This window comes from Anthonomus grandis, chromosome 7 (assembly GCF_022605725.1).
Source record: "Anthonomus grandis grandis chromosome 7, icAntGran1.3, whole genome shotgun sequence".
Taxonomy (NCBI): domain Eukaryota; kingdom Metazoa; phylum Arthropoda; class Insecta; order Coleoptera; family Curculionidae; genus Anthonomus; species Anthonomus grandis.
In genome coordinates, this window is record NC_065552.1 from 25,439,101 (window position 1) to 25,461,859 (window position 22,759).

Consider the following 22,759-nt stretch of genomic DNA (forward strand, 5'->3'; position numbering starts at 1 on the left):
TATGACATAATTCAGTTCATTTCATTCCTAAAGTAAATTAAGAGTGAAAGTTTAGATATCAGTCAAACCTTTAGGTATTTAAGATTGGACATGAATCTTGCTTGACGTAACCTCAAATGGTCGTTCAATAAAGTTGAGAAAAGTTTCCTTAGAGACGCAGCTGAGTTTGACGAAGGCTTGCAAAAACGAAATATGTAATCGAAAATGTCTCCCTCGGAACTGCAAAGGTCTAGCCGTAAGTTTGGAGTTATTTTATGGAACATGCGAATGAAGCCTTATATGTCGGTCCGTGTCAGTCTTTTAGATTTTCGAGCTTAGACATCAGTATAAAAATATAATCTATGTTTAGATATGGCTTATGGTTAAACTTACCATCTACTAAATAAAAATTATAAAAAGTTGCAGTAAGCTCAAATGTAATCGAGAAAATCGTCAATCCTGTTTGACTGTTCACAAAATCAAAAACAAGTGAAAAGTTTGCAACTTTTCTGATAAATTAATCATGAATTTTTATCACCTCATAATATTTCCGTCGTAAATTCTATGAATCAAAAAAGAACCGAAAGTTCTCTCTATCCAAAAAGTTTTCTAAAAGTTTTCCCGATTGCTGAAAAACTATTAAAAGAAAAGTTAGCAAGTTAAAATTAATCTTTCATAAAACTGCCGGTAAGACTACGAAAATGGAAGACTGGGATTTTTCGGATTTAATTTATTATTTCTTGACTGGTAATAGAAAAATTAAAAGTTTGTCATAGCACTGAGTTTTAAGTTTCTTATTTTATTTAGCAAAATACATAATTCGAAAAAAGAACTTTTTTTCAGAATGAAGTGAGATTTTATTATATTTATACAGGAGGTGCTTGTAGAAATGAAACCAAGTGACTTTTGTATTTATTTTTTAAAATCTCTTATAAACAATCATTGCCAGACTTAGCTGAAAATACTGTTATCTCTATTTTAAACTATATATTGCCTATAGACCTCCACTGAGACCTTCAGGAGCAGCGTATCTAGGAATAAACATGAGAATAACAACTTCTGCTCTTCATATTATTAGGGTAAGTCAGGGAGAGATAACCAGCTTTTTGAAAATCTTAACGGATCGATATAAAATTTAAAGTTGAAACCCAGAAAAGGTCATCAAAAAGTGTATCAATCAATATGCGATTAGTTTATGGTACATTAAACTGGTAAATTAAGTTACTTAGTTATTTTAACTATTCCAGAAAAATAGATGTGAATTGGCCATCTATCCCTTATTGTACGGGTGAGATAGCCAGGACGTATTTTTGCTGATAGGGAGAGATAGCCAGTTTATTTTTTTCCATTTATCTTGACTTTTCTTTACTTATCACAAAAGAATTCAAAAAAATAGACAAATACTCAATAATAGATAGTACTTATATATTGCTAAATAGTAAAACAAATTTTATTTTTCAGAAAAAACTCAATAAAACTTCTCGTAAATGGAAATATAAAATAAAAAAATTCTGAAAACTAAAAAGCGTCCGATCTTAGTTCCTACTTATTAAACATATTGCCACATTTCATACACATGTTTGAGAAACTGGTATGTGTCTGGTCATGTAGCCAACGACTACACAAAACGCACTGTATGCAATCGTCCTTTCTTTTAGTTGCAAAGTAGTTTTCCAGACGGTCAACGAATTCATTTTCATCGAAATTGTCTTCTTCGCCATCGCTTTCTAAAACCATCTCACCTTCTGACTCCGAACTCGAACTGAATCTATTTGATTTTTGTGGAATCTTACGTAATAATTGTTTCTTTTGGCTTATTTCCTCGGGTTGTGCATTTTTTCTTCGTTTTAAACATATTTCTGTAACAGCATTAATATTTTCCGTTGTAGTCAAAACAGCTCCTAGATTTTTCGAAGCTCTTTTAACCTTTTCTGGTAAAGTTGGAACCGGAAAAATTTGTTCCAAAAGTGTACCAGGGGTAACATCTGTTTTGGACGTACTTGGTATCGGTGAGGTTTCTTCGCGTGTCTGCTGAGAAGTTGTTGAAAGTTCGGTAATTAATTGACCTTTCTTGGCTATTTTAATATCTGCTTGAGCACTTGTAGGTGGTTGCGGTTCACACGCCAACGGCTGAATATTATTGCATGTCGACTTTTGTGAATTTTCTCTAATGAGATCTGAAACTGAAAAGGCATGGTCCGGTATTGCAGAAGGGTTAAATGGGTAAATTCCACAAGATTTAAATCCCGAGACCACATTCGATACTGTGCACGCTCTTCTCCAACTCTCTGAAAGCATTTGTCCAAATTGTAGTCTGGTTAATTTTCTTCCAGGGTTAGCACGAACCACTGGTGACAAGCATTATAAAAATATGATTTTAATGATTTAAATACTGCCTTATCTAGCGGTTGCAAGTAATGCGTTGTGTGACTTGGAAGACACAGCAACATGGCGTGACCATCCAAGATCAGCAAGACTTTACCAGCGGGGTTTTGTGGTATAAAATGGTCTTTAAGCCACATAATAAAAATGCTGGTGTTAACATGCGCTGATTTTTCTACTATAGAAAGAATCGACCCAGGTGGCATCCCATCTTCATATTGTGCTTTCTTATATTTGCCTTTCATTATATAAGCCGGCGGAAGAAACATGCCTTCAGCATTGCAACACGCGATGCAAGATATTGTTTCCCCCTTTTCAGTGAACGTGGTCATAGACACACTTTTAGAACCCTTTTCGGCAACAACAATACCAGTACGGTTATTCATTGGTAGCCCCGTCTCATCGATATTAAAAATATACCCTGGTTTATTAAAAATATCATTTTCTTCTAGGGTGGTTTGGAGCAAATCAAAATAGTTTTCAACGTCTAGCCTATTCATTCCCTGATTTCGTGCAGTTAATACTCCTTCTGCTTTTCTTAAGCATAAATCTGGATGCCGGCGTAAAAAAGAGCTAAACCAATCGTAACCTGCTCTTTCTTTCTCTCTATTGAACCTATGCGGTATTTTTAGCTGTTTAGCAAAAAAAATGCTACTCGGCGAACATCATCAATACATAAAGGAAAACCAGATTTCTGCATTTTTTCAAATGTGTTGCTAACTTAAGTTCGTTGGTTTCACCCAGAAGCAATTCGGGGCCCATGCGTCCCTTAGAGGTATTATTTTTTTTAGCCTTCTTTCCAGAGTCTTTCGTGGTACACCATGATTTTGCGCAACGGCATTAACCGATGACCCACTTGTTACAGCCTGCATGGCATCCTTTAAATCATTTTCACTCCAGGAGCCCCTGGTCGATGTCGATTTTCGTTTGTTGTTTGTTGGCAATTGAGCCCGCGTTCTGATTGGTTTTTATTTTCTATAAGACCATTGCATATTATTTGGAGACCCCGTTCAACATCCCCGCAAAAAGTACGCATTAGATTTGGTTGAAATTTGACATGAACATTGCTAAAAAGTATATCTCTCCCAGGGGTGCGATTTTTGATCTTATGCCTTGTAGATTTTCAATCTCATTTTAAAAATTGATGTATTGTTGGTGGCCTAAGCCTACCGAATATTGATTTTTTTTCGGAATTTATTAACTAAAAAAGTAGATAAAAGATGAAAAATTCCAGACCTGGGATTGTAGATAATCCTTTTAGGATTGTTGTTGTAAATGAATTTCCACCAAATCTGATGCGTACTTTTTGTGTAGTTTGTTGAATGGACTCTCCAAATAATTTGCCTTCGTCTTATGGAAAATAAAAACCAACAGCGCCGCCCATAAAGCGGCCTTAAGTCTAGATTTGTCGAATAAAAAATGCATTGAATACTGGCCATCTATACCAAAAACAATTTGGCCATCTCTCCCAATTGTACGGTAGAGATGGCCATCCCTTTTTAAGCAATTTATATACAAGCTGAATAAAGACTTTGAGGTTAGGAACATATTTTCGTTTATATTTAACTAATCAACACCAAAATACCACTTTAAATACTACTCTGCGAAAAATTATAGTCCTTACTATCAAAGACACATTATTTTTTAGGACCTACGATAACTATTTATGAAAAAAACTCAGTTGATGGGCACAATTCGGCTCAGAAATCGTCACTGTACACGTTTGAACGCAACTGACTGCAGAAAGTACCGTTCACGGATATAAATACGTTTGGTTAGTGGAATTTTCCGACATTGGCCATCTCTTCCATATGGCCATCTAACCTGGACATACGCTAGTATTATTATTATTATTATTATTGTTATTATTATTATTATTATTATTATTATTATTATTATTATTATTATTATTATTATTATTATTATTATTATTATTATTATTATTATTATTATTATTATTATTATTATTATTATAAATACGTTTTATACACAATGATTTGTTAAACTACAATTCACAAATGTTGGTTGTTCCCGGGTTAGATAATGAAGCGATCTATCAGAGTGTTGATTTAGTGTCAGCCGATAGGAGTAACTGTATGGATAAGTAAAAATATAGATTAATCTAAGGCCATATTTAAGAAGATATCATGGAAAATCTATACGATGTAAAGTTTTACCTAATCAAATATTGTATGTGTATTACCAAGTTTAATCAACGGTCTAATCAGAGATGCCAAACAAGGCATGATTATACACGCAGGGTTAAGCTGACGGCCTCATAATTAATAGTCTTATGGTTGGAACCTTTGATGGGACAGTCAAAAATCACTTTGAGATGACCTTGTAGTGATTTGCTCTTGTTAAGAACTAACCCAAAAAGAAAAACACTTTTTTTATAAGAAGTAACTTTAGCACACCAGCTCTGGGAGATATGCAGATAATTTACTACAGAAATGTCCAATTTCTAGGATTACTGGATTTCAAACTCTCCTGTCACGATCGTAGATATCAGGATCAATAAGAACACCTGCACGCTTTGGATCTGCAGCTCGGTAGCACCTGTGTCTGTCCTCTAAGATCCTTCCCTGGATCTACTTATTTATCGTTAAACCTTTTCTCACATAACGTTTTTATCGTTCGATCGTCTTATACGGAGTAAGCAATCTAGCGCAGCTGGATAGCATCGGATGCCTAAGCATCGCAGGTTCTCTGCGAACGTCCGCAACTAGATCTTTTGAGTATGTTGAGCTTTCTGCCGTAGAAAACAGTCATCTTGATCTGATCGGGTAACAGAACCACCATAAAGATTCTAAAACAAGGTCTGCGGGGCTCTGCAGCTTATCTGAGTGCCTCAAATACCTCAACTACCTTTGCTGTCACTCAGGTAACACTGGTAAGAAGGAAGCGGACTTTCTTACTAGACTGGCATCGGTGAGACTAGCGGTAAGCCTGGAACTTATAATAAAAGTTAATCGACAAAAAGACACTCTAGAGCGAGACAAAAGTACCTGGCATGACAGGCTAAAGATATAAGGCAGCATATCTTGGCACTCTGCCTGCCTCACTAAGCAATTGCTGCGCGAAATCCACGAGTCGTAGAATATCAATAGATATTAAACAGTATCAAAAGCCTTTGAAATAGCTACAAACAGTATAATGATATATTATTTGTTTTGATTTATATGAGAAAAAATACCATCCTGCAAATCGGTTGTTATTTCTAAAGTATTAGTAAGCCTCTTAAATGTATGTTGTTTTTCTCATCTGTTTCTTTCCCCTAAGCTGTTTTGGATTTAAATCTTCCACAATATCCTATTGATGTTTCTCATGTTCCTATTATTTACAATTTTAAGCACAATTTATTTATTACCTTTTATGCTTTATTGCAGCTCTTTTTTATCACTTTTTGCTTACTGCCGTCATCTTTAAAGCTGTTATATTAAAAAAATTTTTGATAAGTGTGGATGAGGGGGTTGAAAGATTGAACTCGTTTATTTGGCAAATAATATGCTTTGAGTTTGGAAGAGTTGATTGCTTGAATTATACCAAGAATCTAAGACAGCCGTAGGCTCTATGGTAGCAAAATACAGAGCTCTGTAAAGCTCTATACCCAGCTCCTGAACAGCCAGCAGTCAAGCTTTACAGAGCACCCTGATGAAACCTTGGCTAGTTTTATTATGTGATTCTAGAATTTAAGGTTAGTTATTATGCATTGTCAATCCAAGAAATCTACTGCCAAGGAAACTGTTCTTTTTGAAAATTCAAAGAAAGATTTGCAGCAAACAGGCCTTTACTCCTCAAGATGGTGTGTAATGATTGGCCATCCAGGACTTGCCAGAACAGAGTTGGGACGTCTGCACAGAATGTACAGTTTTTTTGAATATTAAGATGGGCAAGGTTAATAACATAAAGTATAAATAAAATTGGTCCCAGAACTAAGCCCTGTAGTACATGTGGTACTCCCAATTGACAGAATTATACCTGAAGCATTTAGAACTAACAAACACTTTTTAGCCCCACCACCATCCTTCCAAAATTACAAACAAACAAGTTTACACCTCTAAAACCAGAAGTGCAGCTTCGGCGGCAGAATTTTATTACTCACATAATCAAATGCTTTTCACCAGTCACAAAAAACCGATGCTGAAGCCCCAAAGTTATTGATCTGTTAGTGAAGAAAGGAAACTGTATGTCATTTGTATCCATGCCCTACAGGCAGACAAACTGCAATATTAAGTAGATCATTTGTTTTTAAGAATGACATGACACGTGCTCTGACTTGCTTCTTAATATTGACTGCAATTCAACTAAAGCAAAAAACAAAAAGCTAAGAATATTATTAGCTGGTAAGTAAGTTATGGAATTTATTGAAGAATTTATATTTTGCTATAATTGTTAATGTGTTTGATGTATTTTATCAAACGAAATATCTGGGACTGTAACTGTATTTAAGCAATTTAAAAAGTTCTCTAACATGTTTAAATCGTACTAAGTTATTGTTCCACAGGGCTGTGTATCTGCGTCCCGCCGTTTCCTGTCAAGTATTCCGACTATTCCGACACTTTGTACAAGCTACAAATGAGTTGACCAAAATTTGTTATTTCTGTATAAACTAATATCTAAGTTTTCAATATTTTAATAATATTATACCGAAAAATTACATAAGATCTGATTTCATAAAATTTCATAGTATTTTTTCATCTCCGACTTGTTAAATCAATTGAAGGTAATTCAAAATTTGAATAAAGAATCTCGTTCTTTCCTACGTCTCCTCCTTTCTGAAATTACCAATTCCGATTCCGACTTAGCTCGTGCCCCTTTTTCCTTTCAAGAATTTACATTTTTTGTCCTCTTAGAGCCTGAAAAGACTAATGGACGACCATTTACTATTATAATAGAGGTCTAATAACACTGAAGATTCGAAATGGGAGAGAGAGTTGGGGGAGTACGAATAACAGCTAATGGCCCGCTTGTCGATAGAATGCTGTATCATTTTGCCATTTAAGTGTTTTCATTTAAAGTTTGGTATAATATCTTTAATGAGTTAGCATACTAATAAATAGATTAAAAATATGTAGTTTTGTGGTTTTAGAAAATTATATAAGTTTAATCAACTCTACTGTTTTAGATGGTAAGAGGGTCGAGGTTCAATAAATACTTAAAAAATTAAGATTTTATTTAGCCTCGTCACTCGAAGTAAACCATCGTCCGCCAAGTTATTTTTTCGGAAACTCGAACAACAAAAAAGTCACTAAGGACCAAATCTGGTAAATAAGGTGGATGTTGCAACAATGAAATTCTAATTGCATTAAAGACACATAATACGTCAATGTTAATTTTTTCTATTAATCGATAAAAATGATGCGGCGACTGTAGTAACAGCAGTTTTTCTCCACAACAGAACATTTACTTTAATATTGATTGACAATAAGGTACCAGTAGAATTTGATTTGACAAAAACCAGACTTACATATTCCTACTAAAAATTGATATAAGTAACTTGAAAAAAGAAGTCAGAAATACAAACAATGGATACTGTATCTGGAATCTAAATAAAAAAAAGTGGTTGTTGCCCGGAATATTGTCTTGAATAGTCAGGAATGTTTGGCATATCTGAGCCAACAGAAAAGGTCTGAAAGTGGGTATGATAGTGAAGAAGATTTGACTAATTTAGAAAGTTGTTCGAATAAAGAAACCAAGGAAAAAGTCCAAGTGAATTCAATGACAGGAAAATAAAAAATCACAAAAAACCAGGCCAGCACGTGGTTATCTAAAAGATTATCATCTCGATGACGATAAGGGCAGCATTATTTTTTGCTGGTTTTGACTGTTCACCAAGTTTAAGTAATCAATTTACTTTTGTAATGATATAATCTGCCTCTTTCATGTTTCCATGTTTTTTGTAATTATTCTTTTCTTAATGATAAATATCGTTAAATCAACGAAACTTCAGTAGTCATCCCAGAAAGCTGTGGCATTCACCTGACCAGCCGATTTTAATGGTTTCACCTTCTCAAATTTCTTCTTTTCAAATTTCAAATCTCATAAGTTTTCTTTAATTTTTCATCCACAAAAGATGAACATCTTCTATCGGGATATCTCGGGATACCCAAGTGACTACTTCCGAAAATTAAAAATAAAAAATGGTCAAAGTCAAAACATGTTTTATTGTCGAAAGATTAACATCTCATTGACAAAGCTAAAATTAAATTATAAAATAATATAGATAGGTCAAAATTTGAAATAGAAATAAAAAGTAACATAAAATTGATATACCATATAAATATCGCATAAACAAAAAATAAAATAAGGTGGGTACACAAAATCTTAACATTATTTACGCGAGTCGATCATTAAAAAATTCATCTAAGGTGTAAGAAGCCTTACTAATCAAAAGTTTTTTACACTGATCTTGGAACTTTTTAAAGTTATTTAGGTTTCTAAGTTGTGAGGTGAAAACAAGAAGAAAATTCTGAGTTTAAAAAACTTCTTTAGAGATAATATTGATGAGCTCATAAATGAAACGAATAGATAACCTCATCAAACGTATTTCTATACTAATCGTCCTAGTATCTAAACGTAGCATCAAAGTAATAACGAGTTAGGGACATTATTTATTTTTTTATTTTATAAGCCTAACCTTATTGACAAAAAGGAAGAAGAAAAAACCATAAAACTGGAAAATTAGAAGAGCCTGGGTACCAAAATTATTTACGAAAAGTTTCCATTAAAAGGCGCCTCCGCCCGCCACCTCTAAAAGATTCAAACGAAAATTACTTTTTAACTTTAATTTCTTCCGTAATTATTCCCGAATAAGAAAACGGCGCAAAAAAAAATTGAATTGTCGATCGTCCACTTTTCGCAATTAAAGTTTTTAATGAGGCGGGCTTGTACTTTTCTCAAAGGCGCAAAATTCTCCCTTGAAACTTTTTAATAGAAAATTTTAGTTCGCCTCGCGACCGGAATTAGTCTTACCCGCTTTTTCATATGAACGTACTTCCATTTTTCTCTATAATAAGTCTTTGTAGCAAAAGAAATTTAGAGATTTATATCTATCAGCTATAGATTATATATGTAAGGCTGTATGCAGCTAAAGAGGCTGTTATGCACAAGTCTCCTAATCGACTTGTCGTCATCGGAGTTATCAAAGCACAATAGCTTTGGAAAAACTAATGAGTTGAAAGACTTAATGTTGGTGGGTAAACTGGGTAAATCCAGATATTAGAATCTAGCATAATTACAAGCCGAATTTTGCGTATCTTTAAGCGCACTAGTTGTCAGTGAGATAGGCCCTTGTATTTCTGCCAAATCTGTCTCATACCCGGTCCTTTGGTTCATCTCTGGAGGATCCACTTGTCCAGCAGTCTCTTCTTTAATCCAACAGAGCTACACGTTTACCGTTTTTAGATTCAGAATCTCCCCTCTGTTTCGCAGATCCCAGTCTAGAAAAGAAGAATTTTTCCTCGTTTCCTAAGAAGCCAGCGACCCAGGTAAGCTGAACCCTGCAGTCCATTTTCACCAGTTCCTCCAAGACCTTTATGTACTTCAGTTCGAGCTTGGAGTTCACCTTTTCGTCTATTGTTCAGTCTGGAGTCATCTGAATTTCAGATGGTCGTCCTATTTAGTATTGCAGACTTATTGTTGGAATCCTTCCATTCCTCTCTACCTGCGATATAAATCACAATACTCTTACAATCCACTCTCTCAGGTTCTGTACAGTCACTTCTTATTAAAAGGAGAGGGCATTCCTTTAAGGCATATGCCTAGGTTTTTGCATGACCAGTTTTGCAAGCACATAGTTCACCAAGGACATATAGACTATACAAGGTATCTACTATAAAAACTGCCAAACTTTAAGAGGTGATTAAATAAGTCATTTGCAACAAAAAAGTCGTATAATGTTTTTTCGAAAAGTTGTTAGTTCTTCTGGTATTTAAAATTTTTTGATTTTATCAAATTTCTTTGTTTTTTTTCATATAAACAAGAATATCTCCGTTATTCTTACCACCACATAAAATTTGGATATACTATCTGAAAGAGAATTATTATTGTTATATAATTCTCTGTTAAATAATTTGCTATAAGATGGGTATATTTAAGTTTTTGAGTAATTTTTATTCTGTGTGTTATCAGAAGATAAATGTAACATTTGGGAAATGTGCAAAATTTGTGGTATCTTCTTCGTTCTCGTTTTTCTAAAATTTGGTAAATAGAGACATGTTTTTTTTTCAGCAAAAACTACTGCATTTAATATGCTTTTTAATGATATACTTGTGATAGCTATTTGTTTTCACAGCAATATCATGGGCAAAAGAACATTTGATGCATCTTCTTCTGACACTATCAACAACCCGTTCAAGTTCAACGCGTTTTTGTCGCATTTCATTGCAACACACACTAATTCGATTAATTATTACTTAGTTCGTCTCGAGTATTAATGTTGATACTATAAACATTAGATTTTTATGTGCCCCAGACATAAAAGTCAAGGGGCGTAAGGTCAGGGTTTCTGGGCGGACCGTATCTTCCGATCCATTTCTTTCAAAGCATTGATTCAAGGAATTTTGCATAATTCTGTCAATATGGACTGGGCATCCGTTCATTTGAAACCAAAGTTTCTATCTAGCGGCTAAGGGGATTTCTTCCAGAAAGTCAACAAGGTCATTATTTAATGAATTTGAAAAATCATTGGAATTGAGCCGATCAGGAAGTATTGCAGGCACGAAAAGGCGACCTCCCATTAATCGTATCCATACGTTGACCTTTATCTCATGCTGAAAATCTGAAACAACAGTCGCATAAGGGTTTTCTGTATGCCATATATATGGTTATTTCTTAAATAAATTATTCCGGCTCTTATAAATGTTGCCTTTATCTGTCCAAAATATTTGATCTGTTCCCCACTCTTGCAACTTATTCAAGTACAACCTACAGAATTGAAGCCTCACCTCACCATCCACTGGCAATAAATCCTAGACTTTTTTCAAATGAAACGGATGCAAATTATTTTTCTTAAAAACTCTATGTACAGTAGAATGGTGAATCCTTAATGCAGCACTAATGCGACGAGTACTTCTAGATCTATCTTCTGTAATAGCTCTCATATTCGCAAGTTCTGGTCTCCAGCGTTGACCATTTTGACCACCTTCTCTAATCCGCAAACCTCGAAAGGAATCAGTTTTCCCACAGCGTCTGAACACTTCTGCAAATGTACTTTTATGGGGTTGCCGTTTCTTAGGAAAACGCGAGTTTCCATTTGCGATACCGTAAATAAATAAAATGTCCCGATATTCAATGTTTGTAAAATTAGGCATTATTTTTTTAAGCACGGTTAAATCAAATTACTTATTTAACTACTTTAAGTCGAAGTGAAAACTTAATGACAGTTCTTGTCAAATTGTAAATATCTATGCTTTTGTTTTAAAATTAAGTAATACATGGTTTGTGAATTTCCTTCTTTTGCGGATTCATTGCCATTTACAAAAGAAGGAAAACCTGCCTTTAAAGAATGAATATCGCAATATGTTATTTGTTTACGGCTTCTCTAATGGAAATTTGTGGATTGGTGCTCAAAAGATCAAGAAATATAAAATTTGAAAATTTTCAATTTTTGTGGTTTTCTTTCTTTTGCCCATGATATTGCTGTGAAAACAAATAGCTCACAATGCTGTGAAAACAAATCATCACAAGTATATCATTAACTCTGCCCCAAAGCGGAAGGCTCAACAGAGTCTCAATTGCTTTAATTTATTAATTTACATATTTTTGAACTATAGCAGCCTTTATTATATAAAAATGTACAATTGTATTCTATTGTAAAATAACAATTAATGTATAATCAATGCAATGCAAATCATTCTGACCATTCTTTCTTATTGTCTTACAGAAAAATTACATTGCCTAAAGGAAAATCGTCAAACGAAATCACGAGAAAGACGAGAATAGAAACAACAAGACCACCACAATCACTATCACTCAGATTCAAAACAACACTTTCTTGCATTAAAGGAGTACTCATACAGATATCAATAACCTTCACAACAAACTACTTATATTGATGAAAAGCTACTTCCACCAAGTGTAGTAAAGTGAGACACTTTCATCGAACTAATGTGTACTTAACAGACAAGGAGTCTACTGCAGCTCAACTTGACAAATGAGAAGAGATAACAAGAACCAAGTGATACGCAGTAAGGAGGCAAGAAAATGGTGAGGAAGAGCATTATCGAGAAAGCCATTCCAGTCCTGTTAGGGAACACATAGAACTATTTTAGGAAGTGACAGATGACATTGTGCAAAGAAATGTCAGAAATTATTAAACGTGCCATGGCAGTCTGCATCTGACCTACCAAACCAACTATTTACACAGTCATAATCAGATCGATACATTGATTCATTAGAAGGTAGGCTACAGGGGAAATTACGGAGCAGCCGAAGATATCCAGGCTAGTCGGGTACCTTACAGTAACACATGTCAGGTCTATAATCACCAATCGCTTCATACCCTTAAATAAATTTGACATTATGATGAGGGACAAGAAGAAAAAAGAAACTAACATTGTCCCAACCATAGCTGAAAAAAAGACGAAGTACACCCTATAAACCCGGTCAAGAAGTCGCTGTTATCAAAAACTAACATCTCGAGCACGAAAGTCATTCCAAAAGAGCTTTCCAGAAACCTGGAGACGTTGGGAGTATACAAGGTGCACAAGCCAATGGTTCATTGTGTTTTCTCACCTACTGCTTAATATTAACTTTAATAAACCCCCCTATTTAAATCGTTTTAATGTGTTTTATTTCTGAGTGAGTGAGTATGACTGCGACAACTGACCATACAGAAAACCCACGAAGCCAGCCTGATAGGTTTCTTTTTCCATCATTTAATTTCATAGGAATTCTGTAATCTACCAGATCTAGGGAGTTGCTCTTGTTGTTTAAAACCTTAAAATTAAGACTGCCTAATAAACTCAACTCCCTAAAAATATCTCCTGTAAACCTTCACCCACAAAAAACCGATGAGCACTTGTAACGAGAATCAAAAATAGAAAAATATGAGTTTAGTGAACAAATATCAAACGGAAAATTACAAAAGTCAAATTGAGAGAACCCTGCAATATTATTCTTGATCAAGAGACAATTAAGAATAAAAAAAAGCACCATATTAATATACCTATAAATATATCTATCTCGTTGAAAGAGAAGGATCACTTCACGGCTTTTTTCTATGACCTCTTATAGACTTTTGACTGTGTCACACAAGATATTACCCAACAAACTAGCCTATTATGTAATTTATTTGTTATTATGATAAAATAAACAAAGCTAAAATTAGATTCATTTGGTTTTGCTTGATCGCCCCACAAATCTTGATTAAAAGCTTGTTAAAAATTTATTTTTGTGTCGAATCTTCTGAACGCGCTCTGAAATAAACCAAAAATCAATATCAAATTAATATACAAATTTAACAATCGACCCTCTCTGGAAAAAATCTCGGAGGCAATCAAACGACCCTTCTAAGACGTCTAATTCTTAGCCCCTCTTTTCGGAGTTTTTCGATCCGCAGGGACCGTGTTCGCCCCGCTACCCGCTCTCGAGACTTTTTCATATAATGGGGACTGTCAGATCCAGCGCGGGTGAAAAATGAAGGAAATTAAACTGTGATTTTTCAGGAGTTTTCCTGGGAGATGGGATATTTACAAATTAATTTTAACCGTAATTTTTGACTTCTAAAATGTATGGCAGTTTAAAAGCAGGTACTTATTTTTCAATGACACCGAACGAAAAGCATACTGCTACCTAAAGCAGTAAGATGACATCGAAGAATGATAATATATTTTTTGTGAACCACAGATGTCCTATGGTATATACAAATTATATGCACGTTATATGTCAATCTTATGTCTTTTAAATGACTGCCTACGAACATCTTTGTGAGTTTTTTCTTTATTTAATTGGAAAATTGAGATCTATTTAACGCCGAAAGACTTAGGCCGAAGGTACAAGCGTTGAGAAGCCAGTTTATGGCTTGAAAGAATATTTTTGCCTTATTTTAATTTTTCTTGCTTCTCACTATTTTTTCTGTATTTCGCCTTGAAACCAAGTAAGAAATCAGTATTTATGTTTTACAAGATTAAGACATGGAACTCCTATCAAAAGAAAAATATATGATTGATTAGTTTGAAACTCTTATGAAATAAGCATTATAAGCTTTTTTCTATAAACACATTTTCCATCGATCGCATGGTTTTTTGATTTCTCATTATAGCATAGCAATACACTATTAAAAAAATAAAGGTAGAAGTCGAGTTCGCAAAACTATAGTTCCCAGACCTAATTTCTTCTGTGGAATCCTTTTAGCTACCTCAAGCTGGACTGAACGAAGGGCACGAAGTTCGAATCACCCACCAGAAAAATAAGTATGAAGTCTTGAATAAAGCTAAATATAGACGCACACAAAAAACTCTCTTTTGTTAGTAACAAAAAATCAGACGATAACCATTAAAGGAAGAATTAAAAAAACACAGTACTGATCAAGTATTCGATACCTGTAACTAATACAGTGTGCACTAAGCTTGTATCACGTTACAACAACCCTTTACGTCTCTATTAATTCAATAAACGTAGAACTTTAATCGTACGGTAAACGTGTATGCCTATATACTCGTAATAAATTCTATATTACCGGCCATATAAATTTAAAATACAAACTAGTATTACAGCTCTAAAGAAAATAAGAAGAGTTCTTATAAAAATATCAATATGTAATCTGAGGGGGCTTAGAAATATCATTGCTCAGTCACAGATGGCGCGTAATATAAGCATCGATTATTAAGTTTAACATGTCGCCGCTATATTAGGTAAAATTTGGCGACACTTTCTAGACCTTGTTTAGGGTTGCTGCAGGGGTGGGTTTACTTTAGTTTCCAATTTTGCCTTTAAAGTTTTTAGGCGCCACTTGTCGGATATTCCGATTTAACATTCTGTAGGTCCCTTTAATTTGGGAGTGCAAAACAATATGAGTATAGCCCTCTACTGAGTATATTTGACTATATACTAGATTCTATATTAGTAGTTAATGTATGGAGATATAGGACACTATAAAATATATTGATGATGCTATTAAAAAATGCAGTTTTGTTTGTAAATTGAGCATTTAAATACATCAAATATTGTTTCCTTTTAGCACCTTTCATTCTACTCTTTAATGAGTTACTTATTATATTGGGTATTACGTCACTTATAGCAAAAATCAATTTAGAAATTTTTTATCTCACACGCTCAACAATTATTGAAAAGAAGAAGAAAATAGACTTATTCACGTATTTAAAAGAAATATGAACTTAAATCTGTAACGATACTAAGATTATATAATTATACTAACGATTTAAGTTCATATTTCTTTTAAATACGTGAATAAGTCTATTTTCTTCTTCTTTTCAATAATTGTTGAGCGTGTGAGATAAAAAATTTCTAAATTGATTTTTGCTATAAGTGACGTAATACCCAATATAATAAGTAACTCATTATGAATTCGTCACAACAATACAGATTTTACTTATTCTACTCTTTGGTATACATGTTGGGGAATTCAAGATTACGCATTGTCCAAAATAGTAAAATAGTATCAACACATCACAATTTCCTCTCGTCCATGAGTGGCCGCCTTTGATAAGTATTTGCTGTTTTAATTTTTTATAAAATATCATTAATATTATTGGCATGCTATTTTGCTGTATGTTGCTATAATTTTTTTTCAAATTCTTAGGGCTGTTTACACTTCTTCTAAAAGTTTAAATTAATAAATGGAGGCAATTCGACCGTACAATATAGGGATTTGTTTTTAACCATGACAAGGTAGACACTGTCTACCCAAAATTATCCAGTTATTTGTTATTAATTTATCACGTTATTATTTCATGTATTTGTTGAATTAAAATTTTAAAAAAATTAACACAGAACGTAACCTCTCCTTACTATTATTAAATAGTATCTAAACATGATTAATCCGAAGGCGCGCCCCGCCTGACTGGGGCTCGTATACATTAATTGGTTGACACCCAATTAATGTATACGAGCCCCAGGAAGACACATTGATATTTGTCTTCCGAAATTTGAAACATCTAATCGAACCAAATACACATCAAACAGGGGACAGAGGTCCGGCCGCATCAATATTCAGCCTATTGCGTCTGCAAAATTTACTCGCGGGAAAGACATTCGAGCTTTTGTCTATCGAAGTGGACCAGCTATTTTATTATGCTGTTGAGGGTTATTGTTTATGGACACGCTTGATCTGGTCGGCCGCAATACATCTTCAGTTTTGTTTTGATGAATCTGCATTTGGCATTTGGTGCGGGCGCATACTATAGTAATTTAATAATTATACTCTATTTCAGAAGTGTATAGAGCAATAAACTGGGGAATTCCGTTCTGTTTGGCTACATTTCGTGGTAGTTCATAGGCGCAGGTACTTATAATATTTATGAATTTAATTTTCACGGATTAAATGCCTTTATTTTGAAAGAGATTAAATACTAAATAAATACTTTTAATCCTTTTGTATAGGTACCTATCTTTTAACGCTTTGTAACATGCAAAAATGGGGTCAGGTAATATATACAGACTATAAATACTTTTAAATCATATTTTAAACGTTAGTAGTCACTGCTACGCTGTAGTGTAATCACAATATTATTATCCCAATATTTAAAAAATGGAGGTATTCAGTCCAACGAAAAGATGTACCAAAAATTCTCCACTATCGCTGAGTGAAAAAGTTATTATTTTAAATGTACATGATTGCATAAAACACGATTACCCTAGTTTTACTGTGCAAGAAATTGTTGAAAAATGTTCTCGAATGAGTGGAATTGGAAAGTCCACCATTTTCAAATTGTTGCGGGAAAGAAAAGTAGCAGGTCAAGTGGAATCTCCCAAGCAAAAGCCAGGACGACCTACAAAAGTCCTTGATGAAAATGCTAAATGTATAATTCGAAGAAAAGTTCACTCTTTTTATTTTAAAAAGGAAATACCCACCCTAGACATAATTTTAATGGAGCTTGGCCGAGATGACAGTATTCCGTTGATAAGTAGAAAACTTTTATGGAAAACTTTAAAAAATATGGATTTTGCCTGGGAAAAGCATAACCGCAAAGCACTTTTACTGGAGAGCGACGAAATTGTTTGTTGGAGACGACAATACTTGAGAAGTATCAAGCAGTACCGCAGGGAGCAAAAGAAAGTTTTTTATCTTGATGAGACGTGGATTAACGAAGGTTATATAGTCCAAAAAATGTGGCAAGACAAAAATATAACCAGTGCTCGCCAAGCTTTCATAGAAGGCCTGTCTACGGGTATTAAAGTACCTTCGGGAAAAGGAAAAAGACTTATAATCACACATATTGGAAGCGAAGAGGGATTTTTAAAAGAAGGTCTGCTAACCTTTGAGTCGACTCGCACAGGAGATTACCATGAAGACATGAACTCAGACGTTTTCGAGGACTATTTTGGTGAAATGATAAAATTTCTTCCGGCTAATTCGGTGGTGGTTATGGATAACGCAAGCTATCATTCACGGCGAATAGAGAAGACGCCAACTTCAAGTTGGAGAAAGCAAGAAATTATCGATTGGCTGACTGCAAAAGGTATTGCGTTTGAAGCAAATTTGATAAAAAAAGAACTGCTGGCAATAGCAAACTTACACAAAACTCGTTTCATGAAATACGCCGTGGAAGATATAGCCGAAAAATATAATATAACTGTACTGCGCTTACCGCCATATCATTGCGAACTAAATCCTATAGAACTGATATGGGCGCAGGTAAAAGGATTTGTAGCAAGACAAAACACGACTTTTAAAATGAAAGATGTTAAGCTACTGTTTGATCAAGCCATTACGGAAGCGACACCAGAGAATTGGCGAAAAGCAGTCCAGCATGTAATTAAGCAAGAGGACAAAATGTGGGATCTTGACAACCTCATCGATCAGACAGTGGATCCTTTAATTATAATGTCAAGAGGTGATGACAGTTCGTCAGATGACGAAGAAGACTACAATCTATTATAATTTAAAATTGTTATACACTGTTCAAAAAGTGCCAGATCCAAAAGTGACATTTTCAACTGTTTTACTCTACATATTATGTTCAATAAATTTGTGAAAAAAATATATTATTCCATTTAAACAAAAGTAACTTTCTAAAATAAAATAGCATTTAAATACATTAATTATAAGGTAAAAAACAAGTCCCAGTTGCACGCCTTTGGCGAACCGTTTTCAATGTTTATCAGTGGGTAACAATGGGCAAAACTCATAAATTGACCCAAAACCAGGTGGCACTACCTGCAATCAACGAAAAGAAAGAATTTTACATTGAAACTAATACCCAACTAAGGTAGTGGCATAAAATATTGGTGGATCACCAGGTACCACTTTTGCATACCTAATGAGGTTTTATTGCTCTACACACTTCTGAAATAGAGTATAGTATTTTTATTTTTGGGTGTATAAAGAAGGTTTATTTAGTGGATATTTTAGTAGTTATTTATCAACGACTGTTCGATATTGGCAATTGTATTTTAGTTGGGTTTTTATTTGTCTTTAATTAATTTTATAATAATGAATATTATGGATTTATAAGTTATGGTTATACCTATGTTGTGTTTTTTTGTAAGTTGTATTTATTTTTGTCTATCTATCTTTTTATGCTAGTAGTAATTTTTTTTTCTTTTTTATATCACTACATAAGTTTTCTCTTTGAGTTAATATTTCATGCGCCTTCATTCTCTATTTGATTAAATTGAAAAATATTGAATACACATTTCTTTCTAATTAACGATTTTTATTGTTTGTCTACCCAAAAAAAAATTCACGCTTTGCCACTAAACCGACCTTAGTTAGACCGATTATTTAGGAAAAAAATAATTTTCAGAGTGATTCCGAATTTTGAAACTGAAAGAAAGGGTTTGTGTTGCCCTATGAGTGTATTCAGCACGATAAAGTAGATGTTTCGAAGGAACTAGGTACAAGCCGGTCTTTAGGCAATCTCATACATATTCTAGTTCATGTTCATTGTTCGATATCTGTCTCGAGATCTTTTTGTTGATGGTACATTAAACGCCCAAAAATATCTTCACTTTCTGCAGAATTTCTTTCTGCTATTCAAATCGTTAACGGCTTTAACCATTTATTTTTTTAGCTGACTTAAGCCTGGGATAGATCTATTTTCAACAAGAGTCAGTCCTACTCATAATATGGTTATGGTAAAAATATGTACACTTTTCCTAATCGTCTTATTAGTGGGAATAGCAATATTAAATGGCTTGCTAGATATTCAGATTTATCCCCAAATGAATTTAATTTTTGTGGTTATCTTAAAGAGACTAATTACAAACACGTAAAAATTAGTACAATAATAATAACAATAACAAATTTAGTACGCCTACAAAATTTAGAGAAGTTGCGAGAGAAAATTTTTGAATGTACCAATTTTATTTCACCTGAAACTCTCTTGTAAGACTGTTACGTTGACTTAATATTTAGCCAAACAAGGTCTACTTGACCCTTTTATTTAAAAAAAATAATTTTTGTCAGATTATACTGATTGAAAAATTAAATTTCTAAAAAAAATATTTTAAATTTATTTTGCGAGTTAAATGAATGCACCGCTAATATCAGCAAAAATATCAAAACCATTTGTACCCTGGATTACGCCAAAATATTAAACTACTAATGAAGGGAAGGGAAAAAGCTCTAAGTAAATTTAGAGTAGGTATCTAAAAGTGAGGCAAGTTGGAATTTTTACTAATAAATGAGATATATTGTTGTAAACCTTATACAAGTTAAAAAGAAATTCTTTTTGGAATCTCATCAGCGTAAAAATGATAGCAAAAGACTATGGAAAGCAATAAGTAATTCGCGTTAAAATAATCAAATTAGTTAGCCAATTGCTGAAAATCTAAATAATCCAATTGCCATAAATAATTACTTTTTATCAGTATATAGTCCTTTAAGTACTAGTAATTGTTGTGCGACAGAAAATTTTCAGAAAAAGGTCAAATTTTGAAACAATTTAAGTTTCTAATTTCAAAATTCACCTTGTACAACAAATTAAACGAAAATGATATTGACAGATGTTTGAAATTTTTCGAGATTATAACCGAACAAATACTAAGCAATCCAAATTTAGTATTTAACATTTGTTTGTCCGAAGTGTCTTGTCTTACGAAAATCCACATCTAGTTTATGAGATCACACTCAACATACGAGGCGTATAGAATCAAACCCCGCTAACTCCAAAATGCAAAATTTTACAGGAATTGAGAAAAACCGTTAGCTAGATTATTTTTTGATATTTGATTGCCAAATATTTTTAATTTAAATTTTTTATATAAAAATATCTAAGTATTGGTAAAAAATCCACCATGGCTCTAAGTTTTAGGCTAAATATTTAGGTTTTTGTTTGGAGTTAGCGGCTTTTGATTGTGAAAAATGGATATAGCGGGTTTTGATTCTGATTAAGGGTCCGAAATACGCAGCAAATAGGTAGAGCTTCTTTAGTTACTTTTTTAACTTACTTCACTATAAAAATAAAAACGTAGTATGTCTTAAATCATGTTTATTTTAATTAACAGAAATTGTAATTCTATAAATTTTAACGGAAACATTTTGAATAAAACACAAATTCTTTTAGAACACATTTTTTAAATAGACAGAGATCCCAGCTCTTCAACTGGTTCGCACTGCAAATCTGGAAGCTCTTCATTAGCATCAGCTTGATCTGGTTGGCGAAGTTCAATATTTACGAAAAAATCAAAATCCTCGTTAAGCCTCCAGTTTTCGCCATAGTGTGATTCTAATAATTTACTTACTGCTATAATTTTATCTTGTTTGACAGGAACGTTCACAGGAAGTTGTTGAGGATTCATTGATTTGATTTGCTTATTTTTCTTCGTAACACTTCTAGGATTGCCTAATTCAGTTCTGTAGTTTACTTCACCTTGAACTTTTGTAATTCGATTTTTGTCAAGAGTTATTTTAAACCGTTTCGAAGGATTAAATTTAAAGTGCCATGCTCCAGGTGGCTTTAGTATATTTTGGGATTCCTTCTTCCAATCCAAAACAGGGACATCGTCACCCATTTTTAATACTGTGGCATATTGTCTTATGTGTTCAATATATTGCTGTGGGGTCGTAATTATCTCTTTTTTTCTTATAGCTTTCTCGATATTTCCAAACACCCTGTCGGGTGGTATAAAACTGTGTCCAACTACAGGAAAAATTATCTCAAGTTTCTTAATATTTGGTGGCGCATAACATTCCAGCCAATTTGAACACATTCCCATCATGGTAGTGTTTTTGTTTTGGCCACCACAACCATCAGCAAAAAGTCTAATGTGCGTTTTACCCTCCAAATTCATGTTTATGAGTCGATGGAAAACAGCACTAGCAATTTCATTAGAGCTTTTCGGCCGAACAGTTTCATTCCAACAATAACAAAACACGTTTTCTGAAGTTAACGTGGTCTTGGAACTACCACAGTCAATAGTAAAATTGTAGAAGTTATATTGCTTTGAAAAATATGCCTGTTGGTCTGGAAGTTTTGGAACTGGCAAATTCTTTTGGCAGTCAAATGATAATGTTATCATTTCAGGCTTTTCTTCCTTTAGTAATGCAAAAAAAGCTCGTGCCTTAAGTTTATGCACTGTTTTTTCAGCCATCAGTGTAGCTTTTCTAGGAGGATCATCTCTCGCCAGCTTTATTTTTTCACTTATCTGAATGCATGTGGAACATACATCAGTCCTCGGAGAACCGAAGCCAATGTTATATTTTGTACAAAATTCACGTCTAAAAAATGATTCTTTAACACTGACATTGTCAAGTGCTGAATTTGAATACATTTGGTACAGTTTTCTGATGTTTAGTTCTGACGGCAAATATACACGACAAGAACTCTTTGACCTGCAATAATGTGAATCCTGACATTTGAAAGATTCCAAAAAGAACTGAATTATCTCTCGCCTACATTGATATTTCTTGCTTTTATGATCTCCACCCCGGTTTTCATGTGCCATTTGCCCACTTTCAAAATGTCTTTTTAAAACTCCATAAACTCTATCTTTATTAATATCCAGTATACTCAGAAACGCAGGTTTGCAAACTGGAATTATTTTTCCGCTTCTATTCCTTACAAAAAATTTGTAACTTAATTTTCTCACTTGCCCCGAACTATTCTTTGGGCGCTTCCGCTTTGGCAATTGAACGTTGGTATACTTCACAATATAATTATTTTGATCAATTTTTGCAGGAGTAGCATAAAACTTTGAGTGAAAATCAGATATGTCAAATTTGGTTAGAGTGCTGCATCGGAAGCTCTTCGTTGCATGATTACAGCTTGGG

The 22,759-nt window shown here is 33.7% G+C and overlaps 1 protein-coding gene across 1 annotated transcript; it reads right to left on the bottom strand.

The window, feature by feature from the left end:
- Positions 1 to 2,297: 2,297 nt before the first annotated feature.
- On the bottom strand, positions 2,298 to 2,861 carry LOC126738797 (uncharacterized). Its single transcript, XM_050444236.1, has one exon. The coding sequence runs from the start codon at positions 2,859 to 2,861 to the stop codon at positions 2,298 to 2,300; it is 564 nt and encodes a 187-aa protein (XP_050300193.1).
- Between the last annotated feature and the right edge of the window lie 19,898 nt (positions 2,862 to 22,759).